A 25099-nucleotide genomic window follows, 5' to 3' on the forward strand; every position below is an offset into this window, starting at 1 on the left:
TTCTACCTTTTCCATGTAAACTGTACTATTGAATCATCAATAATAGATGAATAATTCTTTTTTATGAGGTGTAATAACTAACAGAAGGAATTCTAATTGGATCATTGCTTTACATCTTACATTAGTTTTACTTTTCGAGCGTCAGTATCTGTCAGCATCACAAAAAGAAACACATAGGCTATGCATGGTGGCGCATACTTATAATCCCAGCACTTGGGAGGCTGAGGCAGGAGGATTGATGTGCATTTGAGATCAGCCTGGGCTACAAAGTGAGCTCAAGGCCAGCCCGAACTGCATAGTCGCAAAAAGACCAAAAAAAAAAGAAGAAGAAACAACTATATTATCTGCTGATGGAAGATTACAAAGCCACCAGGATGTTGCCCTGCTAAAAAGAGGGGGAAGGGGAGACGGTATAGCTTCTAGAACGAATTATCAATTTGCAGGAACTACAGGGTTATAAGTTTGGGTTTTTTTTTAATAACCTGTAGAAAGTGTTGAGGATACCAGGTGCAGTGTCACATGCCTATAATCCCAGCTACTTGGGAGACTGATGGGGAGAATTGCAAATTCAAGGACAGGCTGGGCAATTTACTAAGGCTCTCCCTCAAAATAAAATTTAAAAAAAGGACTGTGGATGTAAGGCTGTAGTGGACTCTTTGCCTAGAATGTACAAGGCCCTGGGTTCAGTCCTTAGTAGTACAACCATAAATAGTGTTGAAGGATACACACTTCGATAATAAAAGAAAAGATGTAATCACCTTAAATCATGATAGTGGTTATTTTTAGAAGGGAAAGAAGGCTTTTTAAGAGGGATGAGGCTTCCATCCAAGAAATACATATGTGTGTCCTTCATGTTCTCTCATGAATTTGTTCATTTATATAGTACGTTGGAGACTGATGTGAATTTGTACTTTCCTCTTCTAGTGGTACTCACATTGACTGGTTGAAAAATATATACAAGCTGGGGTCCCACCCCTAGGGATTCTGACTTAGAAGCTCTGTATTGGAGTCTGGTTATCTTTTTGTTGTTTCATGTCCCAGAGGCAGTTGTGTTGGAAAGCCATATTCCTACCTTATTACCAGATTGTATGTTTGGGCTTGGACACTATTGTATATTTCTATATAGTAGGCCAGTCACTTGCTCTTTTTTTTTTTTTTTTTTTTTTTGGTTTTTTTCCAGTACCAGGAACTGAACTCACGACCTGGTGCTCTTGCCAGACAGGCGCTGTGCCACTGAGCTAAATCCCCAGCCCCTCAGTCACTTGCTTTTAATTTTTCATCTTTTCCTTCATCTCTTCCTCAACAATGAAATTGGTTTCCTAATGGTCTCTTAGTTGATGTTTAAATCTCTAATGCTAGCCTTTAAACTGCTATCAGTGTGACTATTACAAATTACTGATTGGTTCATACTAATTTTGTGCTTGAAAGATAGGTCCCTAGCCTGGCAAGCACGAGATCCTGAGTTCAAGTCCTGGTTTAAAAAAAAAATCCTCATTGCTTTTAGAATAAAATACAATCCATCTGAAGGATCCTCCACAATTTGGCTGTTGCCCACTTTTTGGACATCTCTTTCTCTACAAAATGCTCCCTTCCCTCCCTACTAGTAATGATCCCAAGCTATTTACAGAGCTCTCGAACGTCTATTCTTTTTCACGTTTACCTGTTCATTGAGCTTTCTGTTTTTAGAATCACCCATTTTGCATCTTTGGAATTCATCTTTGAGGCCTCTGAGGTCTATGGGCTGTAATGAAGCCTGTCCTAGTAACTCTTCTCCTTGAAGTGGAATTATCTGTTCCTTCTGGATGAGTTCTTCCCTGATGTGGATTTTTATCATAGTCTTGAACCTATTTTGGTGTTTACTTGGCTACAAGTTTATCTTTGGGGTGTTACAGTAACCTCATGAAGACAAAGGACTATTCTTGTTTGCCTTAGAATTCCCAGCATAGTCCCTGGGTCTGCCTCTGCTCTAAGTCTTAGAAGTGCAGTAAATATTATACATTTCACTGACCAGATTGTCCTCCTGAAATCTGAAGGAAATGATCCACATTTAACTTCCTTTTTTGTTTGTTTGTTTGTTTTTGTTTTTTTGTCTTTGAGACAAAGTCTTGCTGTGCAGTTCAGGTGGGCCTTGAGCTCACTTTGGAGCCCAGGCAGGCCTCAAACTTGCAACGATCCTCCTGCCCCAGCCTCTTGAGTGCTGGGATTACAGGCATGTGTCTCCACGCCTGGCTCACATTTAACTTTATGTACCTCCTTTTTTGGCATACATATCCTGTAGAACAGTGGAGAACTGAACATTTATTCTGTTTATTTAAAAAATAAGGGCCAGGGATATAGCTCAACTTGAATACAGAGTTAAATTAGTAAGTGCTGCTAATTTGTAATCTTTGATAAGTTCTGTGGAGATGGCTGCTTTGTGAAAAGTGCCAAAGTGATCAGCTTTCTGCATCAGCCATTCATATCCTTTCCTTTCTAGCCTTCTTTGAATCCAGAAGCTGGCAAACAGAATCAGCCATGCAGACCTATTGGGACCCCTTCTGGAGTGTGGGGTAGGTAGATTTTACCATTTTAAAGGCACAACTTTAAATATTTTTCTCTTAGAGGAGTAAAAACTATTGTTGGCTGTTTTCTGTTTCTCCTTTCTCATCCATTCACCCCTGAAGTGCTAACATCATTGTGCTTTGTAGCCAGTTTTTTAATTTACTATGAAGTACTTCATATACTGCTTTTTCCCTGGAGTTCCCAAGTAGTGTCACTTTTGAGAATAACTGTTAAATGCACACCAGGAAATCTGGGGTCCCTTGATCTCAACTGTCAGGTCGTTTTTTGGAGGTATGACCTACCTATAAACTCTGCTTTGTGTTACTCAACAGATTTGACATTCTTTTGTGTCTCCACTGTTATATTTACAGAAAATCCACCTAGTGCCAAGCAACCCTCCAAGATGCTAGTAATCAAAAAAGTTTCCAAAGAGGATCCTGCTGCTGCCTTCTCTGCTGCATTCACCTCACCAGGATCTCACCATGCAAATGGAAATAAATCATCAACCATGGTTCCAAGCGTCTATAAGAACCTGGTTCCTAAGCCTGCACCACCTCCTTCTAAGGTATGATTTTTTTTTTTTTTTGTATGATTTGTGGGTTTTTTTGTTTTTTTTAAGGTATGATTTGGATTCAGCATAAGAAGTTAATACAACAGAGGATTGGTAGTAAATCAGAAAGCATTTTATTACATTTTTTTGCTTCCTGTTGAATCATTTACCACATACTCACTCAGTACCTTGTATATGTGTAGTATTATACCGTCTCCAGACTCTGCAGCTGCCACCTGCATTAACTTTTATCTCATAAACCTGCTCCTCCTGATTTGTTCTTTCCATTAATAGCATTAGTATCCATCTGTTTGATCCTAGCTGAATATCTTGGCTGCTTCTTACCTAGTCCTTACCTTCCTAAATCATTCACCTCAGCCAACCAATTAGTTACAAAGTTCTTATCAGTTACTTCCTCTATGCTCACACTGTTGTATACTGTTCTATTTTCTCATCTCTCTTATGTTCATCTTCCACAGAGCTTAAGGAATAATCATCCTAAAACAATTAAATATAGCCAGGTGTAGGAGCACACGCCTTTTGGCTCAGCTGCTTAGGAAGCTGGGTCAGGAGTAACACTTGAGCCCTGGAGTTTGAGGCCAATCTGGGCAACATAATGAGCAACATTTTATTGCATTTGCAAAAATAAAAATTGAATATGTAACATCCCTTCCTAAATCCCTTCAGTGGCTCTAAACCATGTATAGCAGGAATTTTTTTTTTCCAGTGAAAAGCCAGATAATAAATACGTTCAGGATATATATGATTTTTGTTGTATATTGCATATGATTTTCTTTTTTAACATCTCTAAAAATGTAAGAATACTAATAGTTTATGAACCATATAAAAATGCCTCAGACTAGATTAGGCCCATGCATGTGTATTGTCAGTGATGGTTTTGGGTTTGGGTGTGGGTTAATTTTAAGGTTTAGGATTTTTGAGACAGGTCCTCTCTCTGTAATTGACTGGCCTTGAACTCACTATGTAGCCCACACTGGCCTCATATGCATCAGCCTCCTGAGTGGTGGGATTACAGGCATGCACCACCACACCCTTTTCTTACAATACAGTATTCAAATTACTTAGTCGTTCCATATGTAATTCTTCAGCCTAAGTGCAGTCTATCTTTTTATCTTAATTCTCTTCTGGGAATAAATAATTCTTCAAAGTCATGTCATTCACTTTGTGAATTATTTTCTGTCATATCATCTGAAATTCCTTATATCTGTATAATTATATAGCATTCTGTATCTCTTAACCACAATAGCTGCCATGCTTTATTGTATCTGTTTTTTTACGTGTAACTTTAAAGGGCAAGGGGCTGGGGGTTTAGCTCAGCGGCACAGCACCTACCTGGCAAGTGCAAGGTCGTGAGTTCAATTCCCAGTACCCGAGAAAAACCAAAAAAAAAAAAAAAAAAAAACAACACTTTAAAGGGCAAATGCAAGGTCGTCCTCATAATTACATACCTAGCAAGCACACTTACATAAGCACAGAACAATTGCTTGGATGAATTCAACCACTGTTTAAAAAAAAAAAAAAAAAAACAAGCCAGGCATGGTGGTGCACGCCTGTAATTCCAGCACTTGGGAGCCTGAGGCAGGAGGATCATTGTGAGCTCAAGGCCAGCCTGAACTGCATAGTGAGACCCTGTCTCAAAAAGACAAAAAAATTAAAATAGACTGTGTTATTAAAAGAAAAACAAAAAAAGAAAAGAAAAACCAACTGGGTACAGTGATGTGCACCTGTAATCCTAGCTCCTCGGGAGCCTGAGGCAGTATGATTGCAAGTTTGAGACCAGCAAAGGCCACTTGGTGAGTTTCAAAAAATAAATAGGGCTGGGAATGTGGCTTAGTTTGAAGACCTTGAATTCAGTCCCTAGTAGTGCAAAGAAAGTAGAGTGGGAGGGACCATTGCATATTAATACTCACTTTCAGCCAGGCATGGTATCACATGCCTATATAATTCTAGCTGTTGGGAGGCAGAAGCAGGAGGATTGAAGTGAGTTCGAGGCCAGCTTGGGCTACATAGTGAGTTCAAGGACAGCCTGAACTACATAGTGAGACCCTATCTCAAAAAAAGCAAAACAAAACTAAATAAAAGTTCACAAGCACTGTATTTGTTGCTTATTAGTAATACAAAAAAGTACTGCATCAATTAGAGCTATGAGAACTAAAAGTTTACTGGAATGACAAGATATAACATAGGCCATGTCATTACAGAAGAGATAAAACAATAGCTGAATTTTTTTTTTTCCAGTATTGGGAATTGAACATAAGGCTTTCTCGCTGAACTACATCCTCCACCCTTCTCTCCAACTCTCTACCCATACTGTGATCAGACCTAGGACTTTTGCAGTGAGTTACAACCCAGCCTTATTTTTCAGTTTTGATTTTGAGGCATGGTCTCACTAAAATTGCTCAGCTTTAACGGGTGATCTCCTACCTCAGCCTCCCAGACTGCTGTAATTTTAGGCATGCACCACCAGTCCTGGCCTATTTTTTACTTGGAGACTGGGTCCTGCTAAATTGCCAGGGCTAAGCTCAAACTTCGGATCCTCCTGCCTCAGCCTCCTAAAGTGCTGGGATTGCAGGTATGTGTCACCATACCCAACCAGAGTAATGCCATAGTCTAATAATACCCTAAATAAATTTAAACTGTTAACACACAAGGGCACACCTCCAGTGACATGACTTTCACTAGGCACTACCTCCTATACCTTCTACTACTTCCCACTAGCACCATGGGCTGAGGACCAGGCCTGCACAATGTGGGCCTTCTGGGGACATTTGAGATCTAAGCTTTAGCAATTATCTGGGAAAGGGTTTAGGATAATTAGTACTCTGGTGTAGAAGCTAAAGAATAAATTCAAGTGGAGAAAGCAGCTATTACAAAGAAAAGAACAATCCAGATGAAAGTTTAACAGCCGAACTTTGAAATGCGTTAAGTTCATTTTGCTTCTTTGTAGTATGCTGTTGGGGAAGTTTCTTAACCTCTTTCCATTTCATCTCAGTTAAGTCTCTGAAAACGAGTTAATACTTACTCTTGAGGACTTCCTATGAGGACTAAGTGAGGTTTCATGAAGTACTTCAGACTGACACACATTATATGCCAATAAAGGTTACCTATTGTTGTCAGAATGGCATACTTCATGTTTGTCCCATCCTTAAGAGTTTATAGCCGTGTGTGGTGGTGCACACCTGTAATTGCAGCACTCAGGAGGCTGAGGCAGGAGGATTGCCACGAGTTCAAGGGCAGCCTGGGCTACATAGTGAACTCAAGGCCAGCCTGAACTACACAATGAGAGCCTACCTCAAAAAAAAAAGTTTATACTTTCCATAGGCTGGGCATGCTGGCACATACCTATAATCCCCAGAACTCTGAAACGCTGGGGTAGGTAGATCACAAGTTCGAACCCACCCTGTGCTGAAAAAGGGAAAAACAAACAAACAAAAAAACCCAGAAAGGACTGGGGATTTAGCTCAATGCTCTGAATAGTTTTCATAAGTGTTACTTCTGTGACAGTCTGCAATAATTTTTAGACTACAGAAACTATAAAAATGAGTAAGACAATGAATGTCATTGTGTACTCAAAATCTCATACATATGTTAAAAATGAAGTGGCAAGGATAAAAATCACGACGCAGAGCTTAAGATCACTTTATCCCTGTTGTGAATCATGGGTGGACTGAATATTGAAAATTAATGCAAAAGCGCCTGCCTGGCAAGCACAAGGTCGTGAGTTCGGTTCCCGGTACCGGAGAAAAACCAAAACAAAAAAAAAAAAAAAAGAAAAGAAAATTAATGCAAAGCTGCTTGTTACTGTCCTTTAAAAAATAGTGAAGTCTAGCTGGGCATGGTGGCACACGTCTGTAACCCCAGCACTCAGGAGGCTGAGGCAGGAGGATCTTTGGGAGTTCGAGACCAGCCTGGGCTACAAAGTGAGTTTAAGGCCAGCCTGAACTGCATAGTGAGACCCTGTCTCAAAAAAAAAAAAACTTGTGGGGCTGGGGATTTAGCTCAGCGGCACAGTGCCTGCCTGGCATGCACGACATCGTGAGTTCAATTTCTGGTACCAGGGTGGGTGAATAGGGAAGTCTGGTCAGAATAGTGATAGTTGGCAGAGAAAGGATGTGGTAATGGTGGGTAGCGGGAATTTTTAAGTATTGGAGGTTGAACATGGCCTCATACTTACTAGACAAGTGCTATAGTCTTGTCTTTTTTTTTTTTTTTTTTTTTTGGTGTCTTTTTGAGACAAGATCTAACTATGCAATTCAGGCTGGGTTTGAACTCGCAGTGATCCTCCTGCCTCAGCCTCCCGAGTGCTGGGATTACAGGCATGCCTGTAATGGCGTCGATAAGACAATGAATGTCATTGTGTACTCAAAACCTCATACATACATGTATGAGATTTGTATATATGTGTGAGATTTTGAGTACACAATGACATTCATGGTGGCCTGCGCCACCATGCCCGGCTAAATGCTATAATCGTGTATTACTCTGTAAACTGTTATTTTGAGAAAATTACTGATTTTGCCAAGTTGGAACTAAAGTTTTAAAGTACTTGAATATAGTTCCTATTACTCAGTAAATAGAAGTTTAGAGACCATATGAGTTTGCTAACAGCAAGTCAAATGGATGGGGGCTTTAAAACAGAAGGAACTTGAAATTTCACTAAAGCCAGATGTGATGGCTCACGCATGTAATCCCAACACTGAGGAAGCTGAGGCAGGAGGATCACCACAAATTCAAGGCCAGCCTGGGCTACATAGTAAGTTCAAGGCTATTCTAAACTATATAGGGAGACCTTGTCTCAAAACAAAAATCTCACCCTCAGAAAGTTGAGGTATAATATTCCAGGTTTGAGTAAAGGCAAATGATTCAGTATGTCTGGTGTGTAGGAAATGGTGAAGTAAGATTTTGTGGAAGCCAGGGGTATAGCTCAGCGGCATAAGCGCCTGCCTTGCAAGCGAAAGGTCTTGAGTTCGATTCCTAGTACCCCCCATGAAAATCATTTCAATTTTTGAGCTGGGGATATAGCTCAGCCGCACAAGCGCCTGCCTGGCAAGTGCAAGGTCCTGAGTTTGATTCCCGGTACCAAAAAAAAAAAAAAGATTTTGGGGAAGCCTTTATAAAAGCTGGAAATGGATTTAGCTTAGTGGCACAGCGTCTGCCTGGCAAGCACAAGGTCATGAGTTCAATTCCCGGTACCGGGGGGAAAAAAAAAAAAAAAAAGAAAAGCTGGAGAGAGGTTTTGGGCAGAATTAACAGTTTCACATATTACATATCTACATGATTTTCACAATTTAAAATTTTTGAATGGGTGCACATTAGTTTTTGTAATGAAGTTCACCTAAGAAAGGTGACAGTAGTGTTTGAGGCTAGAATGCTAGAGAATGGCTACATCCATTGAAAAGATTGAAAGGAATTTGGGAAGGAGGCTGCAGAGTGAAGCATTGGAAACTTAAAAAGGGGAAAGGGGCAGGTTGTGAATTTTAGTAATGAGCTATATCTCATTCCTCAAAGAAAGCATTTAAAAAGAGCTGGAAATATAAGTCAGTATGAAGCCCCTGCTGGTTCAATCCCTAACACCATCAAAACAGCTAAGGTTGAGATGAAGTTCACGTTGGTGAATTTTAACATACATGATCATGTACTGAAAAGGAAGTAGGAAACGGGCATAGTGTTGCTCGCCTGTAATCCTAGCCTAGCACTCAGGTGATTGAGGTGGGAGGATTGCTGTGAGCTTGAGGCAGACCTGGGCTATAAAATGAGTTCAAGGGCAGCCTGAACTGCATAGTGAGACCTTGTCTCAAAAGGATCCCTGCAACCCCGCCCCTCAAAAAAAAAGACCTTTGTCAGAGAAGTCACCCCAGAATTGTATTTCACAGGCCAGGGATATAGCTCAAAGGCACAAGCGCCTGTCTGGAAAGCACAAGGTCCTGAGTTTGATTCCCGATACCCAAAAAAAAGTGAAGAATTGTTTCACTCAGACCCTTCCTTTTTCTTTTAGTTCTGATTGTTTCATTCTGCAAAAATAAACAGGTTTTCTCCTTGCTTTGACCCCACTATTCACCTGCGTCAGGTTTCTTGACCTCTTCATACAGTACAATTAACTCAAAGCTTGGAGTATTCTAGCTGCACCCTGTTGCCATCATAGTTGGAGTCATGGCCTGACCCCACAAAGCTGAGCAAAAGAAGCTTTAGGCCTCTGGACAGTGCGTGCCCTGGCATAGAACTAGCTTCTTGACATCAAAATTCCTACAAAACTACATGATTCTGATGTGATTTATGGAAGTTGGGAACCACTGTGAGGTGCAGTGACTCCCACCTGTAGTCGCAATGATCTAGGAGGCAAAAGCAGCAGGGTTGCAAGTTCCAGCCCAGCCAGGGTGACTTAAGAAGACCCTGTCTTAAAACTTTTAAAGTATAGGGCTGGGATATAGCTCATTGTGAAGACTGGGTTCAGTCCCCAATACAACAACAAAAGAATAAGTGTTAAGTGGAAAATCTGCTTCTCAAATTTCTATGTGCCTTGAAGTGTCGAGAACTAGCCCAATAAAGAAAGCTGTTGAGGGCAGGTGTATAATCCCAGCTTCATAGAAGACTGAGGCAGGAGAACTGCAAGTTTAAGGCTACCTGGGCAACTTAGTGAGACCCTGCCTCAAAATGTTTAGAAAGGATTGGGCGTCTAGCTCAGTGCTAGAGTGCTTATCTAGCATGTGCAAGGCCCTGGATTCAATCCCCAATACCTGAAAAAAGAAAGTTTTTGAATTTTAATCATATCAGCAACTCTCAGGCTAACTGAACTAAAACTCACTTTTGAGAAATACCTATTAAAAATACCTATTAACATCCATGGCTCTGTTTCCCATTTGCTTTTATCCTTAAAACACCTAATCTTAGAAAGAAGTGCCACGTCTCGAGCATGTTGAGGCAGGTAAGCTGTAGGAACTTAGGTTTCCACATAACATTTCACTCCTTTTGATTTTATAGCTGAACTGTTCATGTGCTTGCTTTGACTGATTTGTTTTATTCCCACGTAGCCCAATGCATGGAAAGCTAACAGAATGGAACACAAATCAGGATCCCTTTCCTCTAGCCGGGAGTCTGCTTTTACCAATCCAATCTCTGTTACCAAACCAGTGGTACTGGCTGGTGGTGCAGTTCTAAGCACTCCCAAAGAGGTAAGGATTATGGTTTTTCTAAAGTTGCCATTTCCTATATCCTTACAGAGGTGTGCAGTGTGAGGTGTGGATAGAATGCCATTTCTGGGCCGAGGATATAGCTCAGCGACACAAGCACCTGCCTGCCAGTTGCAAGGTCCTATGTTCGATTCCCCGTACCAAAAAAAAAAAAAAAAAATGCCGTTTCTTTTTAATCACGATTACCTAAGAATTCTTTACTAATGTCTCCCATTAGGATCCAAAATTGGGCAGTAGCTGGGTGGAGTAAATGCTCTGGTAGACCAAGATTGTGTCAGACTGGTTATTCTGCTGGTGACCATAGAAAGATCCAAATATAAGCCAGCAAGTCTTGACTCTAGCAACCCTTCAAAATTACTCTTTAAATAACAGAGCTGCTTGTTTTTCGGCAATCAAAAGTGATAAATAAGGCTATTAGGTTCGAGAAGTCAGTGTCATGTACATGTACAAATAACTCAGAGAATCCAAGTTCTTGCTCTTTGCTACCAGAAGCAACCTATTTGTGATATTCTCAGAGTCCCTCCAGCACCACCCCTCCAGTGGAGATCAGCTCCTCTCGTCTCACCAAGTTGACTCGTCGAACCACCGACAGGAAGAGTGAGTTCCTGAAGACCCTGAAGGATGACCGGAATGGAGACTTCGCAGAGAACAGAGACTGTGACAAGCTGGAGGACGTAAGAGCATAGAGTGTTTTCTTTTGTTAAGTGTGTGCTTTTTTTCTACTTAAGGGAGGAAGAAGTAGCAAGATTTTTAATTGTACATATTGTGTGTAGGAATATCAGGCTCCTAGAGCCTGTGGTCAAGTGAGTTTAATCTGTTGTCCTTTAGAGATTTAAATTAGTATTTATTTTATTTTATTTATTTATTTTGTCTTTTTGAGACAGGGTCTCAGTATGCCACTCTCTCACTATGCCACTCAGGCTGGCCTTGAGCTCACTTTGTAGCCCAGGCTGGTCTCTAACTCGCAGTGATCCTCCTGCCTCAGCCTCCTGAGTGCTGGGATTATAGGCAATGCTCCACCGCACCCGGCCTAAAATTAGGGTTTATTGTAATGACCTTTCCGTTCACCTGCTACTAAGGACATCTTGATTACTTCCAAATTTCAGCAGTGTGATTAAAGATGCTATCATCATCTCTGTGCAAGTTTTCATATAAGTTCTAGTTGTCAGTTGCTCTAGGTAAATACCAAAGAGTGTGATTGCTGGATTGTAAAGTAGGAGAATGTTTAGTTCTGTAAGAAATTACCAAACTAATTTTCAAAGAGGTTGTACCATTTGGCCGTGTGTCTGTCCAGGTCTTTAGGCCATTTTTAAATCAAATTATTTCTGTACTGAGTTTTAAGAGTTTTTTTTTATATCTATCTTGGGTAATACTCCTTCATCAAATAGGCTTTTTTTTGTTGTGGTTTGGTTTTTTCCACAGTACTAGGGAATGAACCCAGACCCTTTGCACTAAGCTACAACTCCAAATCTTCCTGTTTTTTAATTTAGAGACAAGTTTTCTCTTAAGTTACCCAGAGGAGGCTTAACTCAGCAACTCTCCCCACCTTAGCCTCCCAGAGAGCTTGGATTATAGGCTTGTGTCCATCCCCTGGCATCATATATGTCTCCTTATTTTTTTTTTTTGTTTTGTTTTGTTTTGTTTCAGACAGGGTCTCACTCTGCAGTGCAACCAGACCTCGAACTCAAGGCAGTCGTCCTGCCTCAGCCTCCAAAGTACTGGGATTATAGGCATGCACCACCACACTTAGCTCCAAATGTGTCTTTTATAAAGACTTTCTCCCTGTCTGTGCCTTCTTTTTCATTCTCTGGCATTGTTCTTTATAGAGCAGAACATTTTTATTTTTACCAGATGTGGTGGCACATCCCTGTAATCCCAGCACTCAAGAGGATTGCCTTGAGTTCCAAGCCAGGCTGATACATAGTGAGACCCTCTCTCAAAGCAGGGACAGGAGATAGTTTTATTTTAATTGAAGGCCAGCTATCCTTTGTTGTTTTTTTAGATCATGCCTTTTGTACCTAAAAATGTCATTGCCATACCCAGGATGATCTGCCTTTTCTCCTGTTTCCTGTAGTTTTATATGATTTTTTTTTTTTTTGAAATTTAGATTTATAACTCAACGTTAGTTATTCTTGTGATGGCTGTAAGATGTATGTTTGGAGCCGGGCGTGGTGGCACACGCCTGTAATCCCAGATCTTGGGAGACAGAGGATTGTTGCGAGTTGAAGACCAGCCTGGGCTCCAAAGTGAGCTGAAGGCCCACCTGAACTGTATAGCGAGACCCTGTCTCAAAAAGACCAAAAAAAAAAATGCTCTCAATGTTTGGGTTTGTTTTGTTTTTTATCCTGATACAGGGTCTCGCTAAGTTGCTCAGGCTGAAACTTGGGATCCTTTTGCCTCAGCAGCACATCTCCCATCCCCATCCCCTGTGCTAGGATTATGGGCATGTGCTGCCTCAATGGCTTACTCTAGGTTTTTGGTAAATCCTAATGGCAGGTGGTACTCTTATCATTCCTCCAATTTTGTTCTTCAGTTTTTGGTTAGCTGTTCTGGGTCTTTTGCCTTTGCATATAAATTTCAGAAAGTTTGTTGATACAACAGGTCTTTACTTGTAACCAGATGTCTTGGTTACTTTTCTCTCATTGCTTAGACAAAATATCTGATGCCCAAAATTAAGGAAGGAAAGGTTTATTTAGCTCACAGTTTGTGGAGGTTTCAGTCCATACTTGGCTGGCTCAAATGCAGAGTGGCACATGGCAGAAGGCAACCGTTCATGGCAGCGGAAGACAGCAAAAGCAGCAAGAGCAAAAGGGAGGAGTGGCGGCAAGGAGCCTCTTTCTCTCCCTTACATATGCAAACTACCTGCCCCAGGGTGGGTGTAGAACTCACACCCATGAATCAATCCTAAACTCTAAAAGCCCGCCCCCCCAAAATAAAAATAAATAAAAGCTCACCCCATGACTGCCCGTGTCTTTAGCGGGGGACACCCAGACACAAACCATAACACCAGGAGAAACCTATGGGCCAAGGTTGTCTTCTGGAAAGCAGTGGCTGACCTCTGACTCCTTGGTTTTGCAGGTTGCGTACCTCTCCAGAAAAGATGGTTAGCTAAATGTGTCCTTTTCCTTACTGCAGTTGGAGGACAACAGCACACCTGAACCAAAGGAAAATGGGGAGCAAGGCTGTCTTCAGAATGGTCTCTCTCTCCCCGTGGTGGAAGAAGGGCAGGTCCTCTCACATTCTCTGGAAGCAGAGCACAGGTAAGAGCATAAGCAGAGTCTGACTTGCAGGGTGATGTTTCCACAAGCACCATAACTTTCTCACTGGGCACCCTAGCTTCCCTTGTTGTCTTCTGGACATTGTCTCACAAACTTGGCCAGCTTTTCACAATCTCCCCTGCAAAGTTTCTCTGTAGTTTGCATTTATGGCTCCAGGGAGACATAAAGGAGGAGTGGAGAACCTGTTATCTGGGGCAATTGTGTTGCTCAAGTGAGTAGTTACCATAACATCCCTTTAAATGAGTGTCAGGAACCCTGAGACCCTGATTTTGGGAACCTGGTGTTTAAATTAAAGCCTTACGCAGAGCAGCCATCTTTCTGGGCAACTGGGTGGTGAGCAGGGCCTGCCAAGCATGGCAGTACCTTCTTTTTTTTTTTTTTTGGTTTTTCTCCGGTACCAGGAACCAAACTCATGACCTTGCGCTTGCCAAGCAGGCGATTTTGCCGCTGAGCTAAATCCCCAGCCCTGGGCAGGCAGTACCTTCTGAAAGGGATTTGTGAGGTTAAAAGAGAAGCCAAAAGGCCATGAAATTGAAAGAGAACTTAGGTACATGCTTGCCCACAGGAAACAAAAGTGAAATTTCTTCCTGTATTATGATGAGACTGAGAGCCATTATAATTTGGTTCTTTTTTTTTTTTCCCTTCCGGTACCGGGAACCGAACTCACGACCTTGCGCTTGCCAGGCAGGCACTTTGCCGCTGAGCTAAATCCCCAGCCCCCCCAGTTCTTTTTCTTACACTAACATGTTTTCTGCTTCTACTGCCTCTTCACATACCTCTTTTTTTCTCAGTGTGAAGATCTCCCATTCATTTATGAGCACTTGAGGAGGTTCCTTTTCTAACATTCATTGCACTGCACAGGAAAGTGTTTTGTGGAAAGTGGTAAGCTTCCCACGTGGACTTACTGGTGTTATATTTTCTTTGCCTGTCTTGCCTCTACCAGGTTATTGAAAGCAATGGGATGGCAGGAATATCCTGAAAATGATGAGAATTGCCTTCCTCTCACAGAGGATGAGCTCAAAGAGTTCCACATGAAGACAGAGCAGGTATGTCGTAAACCTTCTTTCGAGACCATTTAACCCTTAGGAGAGAAAGGAGTCTGGACAGTCCTTGCCATTAGGAAGCCTTAAGTTTAAACTGAGAAAAAGACCTTAAAATAAAGTGTAAAGTAAATCACCAGGATAGAAATAGAACAGGACACTGAGCTCTGCCTGGGCAGTAAGGGGTTTCCATTAATGGATAACAAGCCACACTGGTGACTACTAGCAAAACTACAGAAATTAACTTATTCATCCCCACAGTTCTCAGCCTTTATCAGAACCACAAGGCTGGTCCCAAAGTCTGAGTTCTCAGTCTTTGGGGGTTTTGGTTTTGGGGCTGGTTGGCTGGTTGGTTGGTTGGTTGGTTGGTTGGTTGATTTGGTTTTTTGTTTGTTTGTTTGTTTTGTTTTTTTGCCGGTACCGGGAATCGAACTTAACAACCTTGTGCTTGCCAGGCAGGCGCTGTGCCACTGAACTAAATCCCCAGCCCCCGGTTGGTTGATTTGTGAGACAGGGTTTCTATGTAGTTCAGGCTGGCCTTGAATTCCTTATGTAGCCCAAGTGTCCTCAGACTCTTAGAGATTTTCATGCCTCAGCACCCAAGTACTGGGATTATGAGCTCTCAGTCTTTAAGAAAGAGAGGTACACCTTCCTCTACTTCGAACCCTGTAGTTCCCTTGTGCTGTTTAGGCCAGTGCAGAGGTCCAAAGCCCCATCCAAAGTTTATTCAGCAAATGCTTGAGCCAGGAGCGACGGCACACACCTGTAATCCCAGGTACTTGAGAGGCTGAGGCAGGAGAATTACACATTTGAATCAGGACTAGGCAACTTAGAAAGACCCTGTCTCAAAATACAAAGGCCTTGGGTGGTAGCTGAATGAGGCCCTAGGTTCCGTCCCAGTACTGTACCAAAAAACTTGGATTTTTACTCTGAATAAAACACTGCCAGATCGTAGGGTTTATAGCAGAGAGCAAGACAAATGAAGTTTTTGCAGAGCTCACTGACCTGACAGTTCTGGCTGCAAACATCTACAGCATAACTGGCATTGGATAAGTTCTATACAAGCTGACCTTACCTCTCAGAACTGTTGTTAGAAACAGAAAATCTCATGCCGAATCAGAACCTGCACTTTAAAGCAATTTCATGTGACTCATTTGCACATGAAAGTTTAAAAAGCCCTGCTGTAAAATATCTTGGGACCCTCCACACAGTGTTCTGTTTCCAGAACGAGCCCTGGCCTTGCCAAGTACACGTGCCAGTGTTGTCATTGATGGGTGTTTTCTGTCTCTCCCATGCTCTTGCAGCTGAGAAGAAACGGCTTTGCAAAAAATGGCTTCTTGCAGAGCCGCACTTTGAGCCTCTTCTCCCCTTGGAGAAGCACTTGTAAAGCAGAGTTTGAGGATTCAGACACCGAAACGAGCAGCAGTGAGACATCAGATGACGATGCCTGGAAGTAGGCAGAGAAATGCTCGCCGCTCATCTGAACCAGTAAACTCAGCTTGTGTGTTTCGGGAATATACAGAAAAATTGTTGTTTTCCTTTTCCTTTTCTTATGTTGAATACTTCATGCACAAGGGAAATAATCATATCCCAAAGAGAGAGCAGTTGGCTTGTTGAGCTTTTGTTGTTGTTCTTTCCTGTTATCTGCTTAATAGAGATGTTTGTGTGGTGGGAAAGGTTTTTAAAATACACACACAGAACCTACGGGGCGATGCACAGGTGGGAGCTGGCAGTGCAGAGACGGAGAGGAGTGGACGCTGCTCTGTGGCAGCAGCTTCTACTACCAGCCCTTGGGGCACTCACCCCTGTGCTCAAGCAATCATTGTCAATGACAAAGTGACTATTGAAGTTATAATTGTATTAAATTAATGCTAATAATTTGGATATTTTATTTTATTTTTGGCTGCTCGGGTAACTTTAGCCCTTAACCAAGCATATGGTTTTTTGTTTTTGTTTTCCTTTTGGGTACAGCTGTAAAATATTTGGATATAGGAAATGTGTTATTCTTGCAGCCTTGATATTCAGGGTGGATTGTAAAATATAAATTTTTGTGAGATTTCAAAGATTAAGATTATTTTGATAACATTATTTACAGATTTAAAAAGATGTGGTTATCACAAGTCTGTTGAGGGGAAAAACTACTGCATAAAATAACTAACTTGGAATAAATATTTTGCATCAGTTTGGATTGTCCTGTGTAAGAAGTATATTTTCCTTAAAATTAGGGTGGATTCTTTTTCAGAAGTGTTTTTAGGTTTGGGGGAAATCTGCATTCAGACACACCTGTCTCCTACAGAGCTATATACCCTCCATACTGGGACGCTAGGCTTGCTAAGCAACCACTTGACCCCTGAGCTGTGTCACCAGCCTTAGCAGATACTTTTTTGATGCAGAAAATCCTTTGCAATAAATTATCAGTGATATAGTCAGAAACTAAATTTTCTTTCCTTTAGCCATTTTTCCAGTACCTACGTACATATGTATTTCCAAATGTGAATGTGTTAAGGAAGGTCTGTACCTCAGTTTTCCTACTCAGTAAGAACTTTGAGGAGGAAGACTTGAACCAGTGCTAGCTAGATGGCCAGTGGAGGAAGCAGGTTATTTCATTCTGTAATTTCCAAGCTGCTATTGCATGTCGTATGCATTATGAAAGGTTCAGAACGCAAGGAGTAACCAGCCCACTGGGGGGGAGAATAAATGGTTGTATATTAGAAAAGATGAAACCATAATCCCAGCACTCAGAGCTGGGCGTGGTGATGCACACCTGTAATCCCAGCACTCAGGAGGCTGAGGCAGGAGGATCTTTGAGAGTTCAAGGCCAGCCTGGGCTCCAAAATGAGCTCAAGGCCAGCCTGAACTGCATAGCGAGACCCTGTCTCAAAAAGACACAAAAAAAAGGATGTCTGGCACTGAACACTGACATGTTTGCTGTCCCTACATTAGTTTGTCCCTGATAGATACGGGGGCCACAATTGCTGTATATTCTACTGGGAAATAAGTAGATGAGTGGTAGACCTTAGTGCATGTTAGGAAGATTATTTGTGGCTGGGTATAGTGCACGCCTGTAATCCCAGCAGGAAGATCTATATGAGTTTGAGGCCAGCCTGAGCTACAAAGTAAGTTCAAGGCCAGTCTGAACCATATAGCAAAACCCTGTCTCAAAAAGACAAATTTTTTTAAAAAGATAATATATGATGGATAGAGAGATCCTGTCGGTGTTAGACATATTTGTTAGTGCTACTGGTACAGTATAAGCAGTCCGTGTGTAAACTGGTGAGAGCGGTTGAGGTGAAGCATTAAGAATTAACTATGGAGCTGAGTATAGTGATGGACACCTGTAATCTCAGCACTCTAGGAGGCTGAGGCAGGTGAATTACAAGTTTGAACTGACTTTGGGCAATTTAGCAATTTGTCAAAGCAAAAAATGCAAAAAGAGCTGGGAATATAAGTCAGTTTAAAGGCCCAGTAGCACCACCACTCCCTAAAAATTTTATGTATGTAAACATACTTCATTGAATGTAAGATGACCTTTTTTGTTCTGAGGATCAGACCCAGGGGTGCAGTACCACTGAGCTACATCCCCAACCCTTTTGTTTTTGAGGCTGGATCTTGCTAAATTGTCCAGGTAAATTTGAACTTGCCATCCTTCTGCCTCAAGCTCCCAAATTGTTGGGATTACAGGTGTGTGCCACCACACCCAGCTTTAGTATCTGTTTGAAAACATTTATATGCTAATAAGAGAAAACTTGCCAGTTACATACTCTTAAATGTGAATCCTGATGTCACGATTATTATATGAAAAATATGCATCCTGAAATAAATGAAATGGCTGGGTGTTGCAGTCCACACCTGTAACCCTAGCACTTGGGAGACTGAGGCAGGATTGTGAGTTCAAGGCCAACCTGAAGCTACATGGTGAGACCCCTGTCTTTTTAAAAAACAAAAAAATATAAAGTGAACTAAGAATAATATAGCAAAAACATTAAGCTTGTGAAATTGAGATTTGGGCTTTGCCATTTACTAGCTTTTCAGAACCTTCTCTTTTGGAATGAAGGTGAGCTGAGATTCTATACTTTGGAACATTAACTTTTGCTGCTGGTCCTACCTTGGCTTTTTATATTATATAAGAGGAAATACCTTAGGTCCCTGGTTTGCTTAGAAAAGAGAGCTTCTTTGAGATATGGGGCCAGTCCAGACCTCTTGCTTCTTTATGACTTAATAAATGCCTGTTTAAGGGGTAGTTGGGGTTGTGGAGGGTAATTTGACCAGGTTTCTTGACCCTTGGGAAGGAATTCCTTTCTGGACTTGATTCCCTCATCTAGTGGATTCGTTGTGTTCTCTTCACAGTTTTCACTGCTTGGACTGTGCTGATTATCCCCCATTTGCAGTTGAAAAAAATGAATCAGAAAGAGAGTTAGGGAGAGACTACTCTTCCTAGGGTGACTTGGTGGTTCAGAAGTGGCGATTGCAGCTGGGCATGGTTGTGCACGCCTGTAATCTCAGCACTTAGAAGGCTGTGGCAGAAAGATTGCAATTTTGAGCCTGGCCAGAGCAACTCGGGTGTGATGGATGAATGAGTGAACAAAGGAACGAACAGCTTAAGATGTAGCTTCATTCAGTCCCTAGCAGGAAAAGGGGGTTGTGGTTGCCTCAGGAGAGGCATGTTATAAAGAAAGCTTTTCGTTTTGGGGGAAAGATGGTTTCCAGACAGAACGTCACCTCTCCCAGGTGTTCGCTGGACTCGTGTGTAGTTACCTGCTTTGGAGTACAGCAGTGAAATAGATGCTCCTTGCCTGTGAAAGGCTGTTAAATGACCAAAGGTGGAGTAAGTCCTAATGGCGCAGCTAGACTGGAAGGCATTATCCACTCACCTTTCTGCGTAGGCAAGGAAGCCAAGGTGGCACAGACGTTGCTAGGCTCTTTCAAGCCTAGCTTCTTCCAAACTGGCACAGCCTCCCCACCCATTCCCCTAACCTGCCCAGGCCTGTTGTTGCTGCCCAGGGAGCCAAGGCTCCTCCCCAAACATAAACTTGAAGATCTTCTAGACCCCATAGGCCAGGCTTCTTACCCTTTCTCCTGCTGCAGTCCTGTCCCATGGCCGCCTCCTCTGGGGAGCCAGGGCTCCTGCCCTGCAGGTCCTGTGACATGGTTTTCCGCTCCTGGGCCCTGTTGGCCAGCCATACTCGGCGTTTCTGCATTGGCCACCTGACCCCAGAGGTGACTCTTGGAACAAAGCCCTCTGCTGCATCAGGGGGCATCGCGGTAAGGGGCTGCACCTCTGTGGCCAGGGGTGGGAATTGCAGCAAGCATGGACTCAGGGTTCCTCATCTTAACCTCTGTCTGCAGGCTGTGTCACAAGAACTCCAGGGCCACTCAGACCAGGAGGCCAGCAGACCTGCCCTAGAGAGGTTAAGAGAGGAGGTAACCGCCTACCCACCCTGCTTGTTTCCCCAGGGCTACAAATTTAGAACCTTCTGCCCTCATACATGTGGATTGTACAAGGGAAAGATTGCCCCCACCCACTGGTGAGAGGTCAGTGTTCCCTCAGGTGCAGTGCTTGCGGCTTTCCCTACAAGAAATGAGACCGTGGGTAATAGACCGCCGTTCCTTCGAGGCTGCGGGGAGTCCTGGCGAGCGGCTGCGGGTACTGCGCGCGACTCATGCCAGGCGCATGGCCCAGACAGAAGCACTGGGCCGCGCCCTGGAGCAGCGTAGAGCGGGTGAGGGAGGACGGGGAGCCAGGGCCCCGCACTGCCTCTTCACCAGGCTGCACTAAATCTAACTAGGTCCATTATCCCTCAGAGCTGGATCAGCACCACCAAGTTTTGGCCAGAGCCCAGGGCAAGGTACCCCACCTCTTAGGCCTGGAGCGGGAACTTCAAGAACTCCGGGCAGAGGCCAGTCGGACCCGGGGAGCTCTAGAAATGTTGGGGACACATGTTCAAGAGCTGAAGCCCCAGATAGGGTGAGACCCTGGCGGAGCGTTTGGAAGCAGGGCCGCAGCAGGCTGCTGAGCATCCCTGACGCCATCTCCTCTCAGGATCCAGTCGAGTGCCTGGCCAAACACGGAGCTCTGCTGTCCTGTGCTGCAGGCTAGCGCGGGGAGCCTCGCTGCTGAGATTGGGTGAGGGCCGTGCTACGCGACAGGCATGGGACAGTGCTGATCAGTTCTGTTAAGATTTCCTGTCTCCCACACACGTACTCCCTAGGGCCCTACATGAGGCTTACATGCGAGGCGGAGGTCGAGACCCTGGTGTCCTGAGGAAAATATGGCAGTTGCAAGCAGAGGCATCAGCACTGGAGCTACGGCGCACTTGGAACCACAGGGGTGAACAGGAGAGGCCTACCCAGAGGCCCTCTCAGTGGCTGTGGCCTTGGTCCTCAGCAGAGAAAAGGGAGGGCAGTTGGGAGGCTGGAAACCTGGGGTGACTAGCTAGAATCTGAACTGCTAAGTCTAGGTTTGTCCAGAGAGCTGCTTAGGACAAAGGTGACAGGTCAGACTTACTGTTCATCGCAGAAAAGGCAAGTGCTGCCTCAGGGCAGCTTCTGGTATTGGAAGCAGAAAACCAGTACCTGGAGGCAGCAATCCTGGCACTGCAGATGCAGAGGGGCTTGGGGCAGGAGCCCTGGGGTAAGTGCACACCCCTAGCTTAGTGCTCCGAACAGCCCAGAAAGGGGTGGAGGGCTCCCGCGTGATGAGTGAGACCCGGTTTTGTGCCGTCAGTTCAAATTCATACACATATCCGTGTGTGTGCGCGTGTGCGTGTGTCCAGTGACTTGGCTCAGTTACCAGCACAGGGATCCCTAACTCTTCCAATGTTCCTAGGGCCTGGGCAGCCACGACTCCTGCAGCGGGGAGATGCCCCACTCCTCCCTCCAGTAGGTCCTCTGTCGTCACCATTTCCAGGCTCCACAAACTTGCATTTCTTGCACAGTGTGGAAAAGGTTGTGAGAACCCTGGAGGGGTGGGGAGTCGGGGATAATAGCAGCAGCTCTGCTCTATGCATCTGGGGGAGGCATGTGGCATTAGAACGCTTTCTGGAGGAGTCGCCTCTTTCCCACAGCCACTACTCGCTGGAACCACAACCAGGAGCCTGGGCCTGGACACATCTGTTCTCCCTGCATCTGATGTGCTGGGCCCTGCACCCTATGACCCTGGGTGAGGCCTGCTCCCTCCTTGGACAGCCTTTTTGACTTGGCCACTACTGATGGTTAAGGAGATCTAGGAGAGCTACGGTTGGAACTGGCAGGGTGGAGGGAGGCTGAAAGTTTGTTCTTTGTGTGCTTAAGACTCGTGTCCATCAGGGCTGGCCTGGTCATTTTCTATGACTTCCTGCGAGGACTTGAAGCTTCTTGGATTTGGGTGCAGCTGGTAACTGCCTTGACCCGAGATGGACAGGATACAGGAGGGGCCGCAGCATTGCCCCCAGCCCTCTGCTTACCCCTACCTTCAGTTCCTGGGCCCACAGGCAACTGTGCCATCCTTGCTAGCAGGCAGCCTGTGCCCAGGTCAGTAGGAGGGGCTCACAACTTTGGTGCTCTTGGCCAGTTAAGGCTTGCCCCTCATTCTGTTTTCTTGTGTGTATACAGGTGCCACTGGTTCTAAGGGCAGAGTCCTAACTAGGGAAGGGATTTCGGCTCTAGCTTCTGATACCTCTTTGGGGTTGTTCTACAGATTGCCCCCATCACCTTTGGTGTCCTTGGTCTGTGAGCTACAGGCCTGGCAGGGGCTCCCAGGGGCTAGGACACCACAGCCAAAGGCTTGGGTCTCACTGGCGCTATTCGATCAAGATCAGAGGGTACTAAGTGGCCACTGGCGCCTCCCACTTCAGCCCCTTCCTCTGGACTCCAGCCTCAACCTTGGGCGGAATGGGATTCCCCAGGTGAGTATGCAGGCTGGGGCTGGGTGTGCCCCAAGGTACAGATGGAGTAAGCACCACTGCCCCTCTTCCCAGGCAGGCCAGGCTGAGCTCTTTCTGCGGCTGGTGAATGCGAGAGATGCAGCTGTCCAGGTGTTGGCAGAGATCAACCCAGCTTGCGCCCACCAGTACCAGTTCCCACCACTGGTGAGGGCTTAGCTAAAGCTACATACAGCACAAGTATAGTTGGTATGGTTTAAGTTGTGGCCAGCTTTTATTAACCATCATTTGCCAGTCCCTACCAGATGTTTTCTGTGCGTTAACTCACTTGATTGTCTAACACATAAAGGTAGAATCAAGTTAACCTCACCCTTTGATTTCATTAATTTTGTCCACAGGAAGTTCAAACTCCAGAACCTGTGCTGTTATTGAAGACCTGCCTTCTGTTCCACAGGTATCCACTTCGTCTTCACTGGAAGCCACCACCTGCACCCCTAAAGTTGGCTTTACTGATTCACTACCTCCTGCAGAAGAGCCATTTGATGGCATAAAGGACAAAGATGAGGGGTTTGGGCCCTCATCACAGCCAAAGTGAATGTGAGGCTTATTCTCAAATCTACAGCTTTACTCCGTGTTCTGACCTGGAGACTAAGAGGCAAATAAACAGCAATGAACTCCAAACACAGCCTTACCGCTTCAAGTATTAACCTTTCTGTGCTTGTTTTCCAATGAAACATATACATTGGCAGTTTTTGTGAAAGGTGACTAAATCTTGCTAACACCAGCTTTACTGCCAAACTTAAGTCAAATCCCAGCTTCCTTAAGGCTTCTGCCCAGAAGCCTTTCATTCAGGCTCTCAATTCTTGGTGCCCCCATAAGTGGAACTCTTAGCTAGGACTTCAGACCAATAATGTTCCAGCCAAGTATTCAGTCACATGCTATTGGGCCTAGGCCCAGATCCGAGTGTCACCAACAGAGGTCCAGGGCCTGGGCGTCAACCATGTCATGTCTTACACCAGACCACCCCCTAAAAAAAGAAAAAAGCCTTAGGACCACACAGGGCATCTTTAAGAAGGTAAGTCATTTATAAGCCCGAGATTCTGCAGGTATGAGTTAATGACCCGCTCCAGGGCATTTTCTCTTGTATTGTTTTTTGGGTCTTATTTTTGAGACTGGCTGTGGCTGTGCAGTTTAGGCTGGCCTTGAGGTTACCACTTGTAGCCATGCTGGTCTCAAACTCAACAACGATCCTCCTGCCTCAGCCTCCCAAGTGCTGGGATTACAGATGTATGCCACCCTGCTCGGCTTTGTATTATTTAATTTGAAGGAACAAAAGAAAACTAAAATATAACTTGAAGTTCAACACAGCTGTTGTCAACAGTGAATTGTTAAAAACAGCTTGCAGCCTGCTGCTACATACAGCAAGTAGGCAGGCACTGTTTTGGAATTCATATCCAAATACTGCCTGGCCCAGAATAGTAAGTTCTAGTGAAGGCGTGTTTGGCCAATTCAGGGTCCTTTCTCAACACAAGGCCTGTATCCTGGACATCTGAGAGCACCCAGTGGACAGCACTGATATGAGTGCACTGACCACCATACACACCCAGAACTGCTAGGCCACCTTTTGCTTTTTAACCCCTCGTCATATCCAAGCATCCCAGGATCCCACAATAAAAGCTTTAGGCATAATTCCAGACCAGGAATTTTTATTAGCATATTTTTAGAATTTAAAACTGCAGACAGTAACAACTCCAAGTGTTGATATAGTTCAACCTTTCTTTACAGGGAAAAAAAAAAAAAAAGGACTCCTCCACAGATTCTTCCATTCAAAAAGTGTCCGTCATGCTCAACCCTCTTTCCCAGAGAGCCCATTTTTCCAGTTTTACACCAACTATTTTCCTCAATCTCATGCCCCAAGTTTTCTTCACAATTCTTTCCAGGACAAGATAATGGCCATAGATGGAGACAGAGTGAACAGAAGACAAGCAGCGCCCAAGGTCTGCTTCATAGTCAGTCCACCATCCATTTTCAGCACCACACAGCAAGGTCTTCACCAAGTCTTGTGTATATCCCCCCATCTGGGGACAGACAGCACCACTGAAAGTTCGCAAACTTCTGAGTTCAGTCAAGTATGTGACAGCAGAAATATAGCACCGATGGAAGATGAAGGGCCCACGGCCACATGTGCAAATCATCACCTCCATGTTAGACTGGAGCTGAGGTTACAACTTGCAAGACATATCAATACAGAGGGAACAAGAAAATTTTGGCCACTTTATAAACCCAGAGTGCCCCAAGGCACAGGTTCAGCCAATATTTAAGAAAAAAACCATCAAAGCCTCAACCTTTGCTTACCATCTTTATTGAAGTTATACAAAAAGAATCCCCAAAAGTGAAAAAATACATTATATACAAAAACACTTTCCCCTGGGAGGAAGGCTCGCTCTGTTCCTGCTCTCAACATGCAGTGGTCTCGACAGCAGTCCCCGCCTCCACTGTGCCCTCTGCTGTGGTGCAGCTGTCAGCCTGTTTCTCAGCCTAGAAGACAAATGAAGCTTGAGCATAAGCAACCCCAGTTGCAACCACTGTTTATCGCACACACACACAAGCAGCCTTCAGAGCA

The 25099-nt window shown here is 44.1% G+C and overlaps 3 protein-coding genes across 7 annotated transcripts in view; 2 read left to right on the top strand and 1 right to left on the bottom strand.

Moving 5' to 3' along the window:
- Gpbp1l1 (GC-rich promoter binding protein 1-like 1) overlaps positions 1-16803 on the top strand; it is a 58315-nt gene extending 41512 nt beyond the window's left edge. For all 3 annotated transcript variants that reach the window (XM_013521584.1, XM_005398693.2, XM_013521585.1), the window contains exons 6-12: positions 2477-2549; positions 2913-3106; positions 10141-10281; positions 10815-10973; positions 13435-13559; positions 14521-14623; positions 15922-16803. In XM_013521584.1, the coding sequence (XP_013377038.1) occupies positions 2477-2549; positions 2913-3106; positions 10141-10281; positions 10815-10973; positions 13435-13559; positions 14521-14623; positions 15922-16074 (948 nt within the window). In that variant the 3' untranslated portion in view covers positions 16075-16803. The remainder of the gene's footprint in view (positions 1-2476; positions 2550-2912; positions 3107-10140; positions 10282-10814; positions 10974-13434; positions 13560-14520; positions 14624-15921) is intronic.
- Positions 16804-18555: 1752 nt separating this feature from the next.
- Ccdc17 (coiled-coil domain containing 17) lies at positions 18556-24504 on the top strand. Its single transcript, XM_013521581.1, is given in 15 exon segments — positions 18556-19879; positions 19964-20038; positions 20166-20337; positions 20420-20582; positions 20658-20741; positions 20827-20945; positions 21135-21248; positions 21444-21496; positions 21682-21776; positions 21923-22126; positions 22293-22500; positions 22573-22683; positions 22931-23041; positions 23043-23176; positions 24417-24504. Coding segments are annotated over 15 exon segments (1821 nt in total). The 5' UTR covers positions 18556-19711; the 3' UTR covers positions 24427-24504.
- Nasp (nuclear autoantigenic sperm protein (histone-binding)) overlaps positions 24166-25099 on the bottom strand; it is a 29972-nt gene continuing 29038 nt past the window's right edge. For all 3 annotated transcript variants that reach the window (XM_005398699.2, XM_005398700.2, XM_005398701.2), the window contains one exon: positions 24166-25014. In XM_005398699.2, the coding sequence (XP_005398756.1) occupies positions 24934-25014 (81 nt within the window). In that variant the 3' untranslated portion in view covers positions 24166-24933. The remainder of the gene's footprint in view (positions 25015-25099) is intronic.

Source organism: Chinchilla lanigera, unplaced genomic scaffold (assembly GCF_000276665.1).
Source record: "Chinchilla lanigera isolate Chin_1 unplaced genomic scaffold, ChiLan1.0 scaffold00063, whole genome shotgun sequence".
Taxonomy (NCBI): Eukaryota; Metazoa; Chordata; class Mammalia; order Rodentia; family Chinchillidae; genus Chinchilla; species Chinchilla lanigera.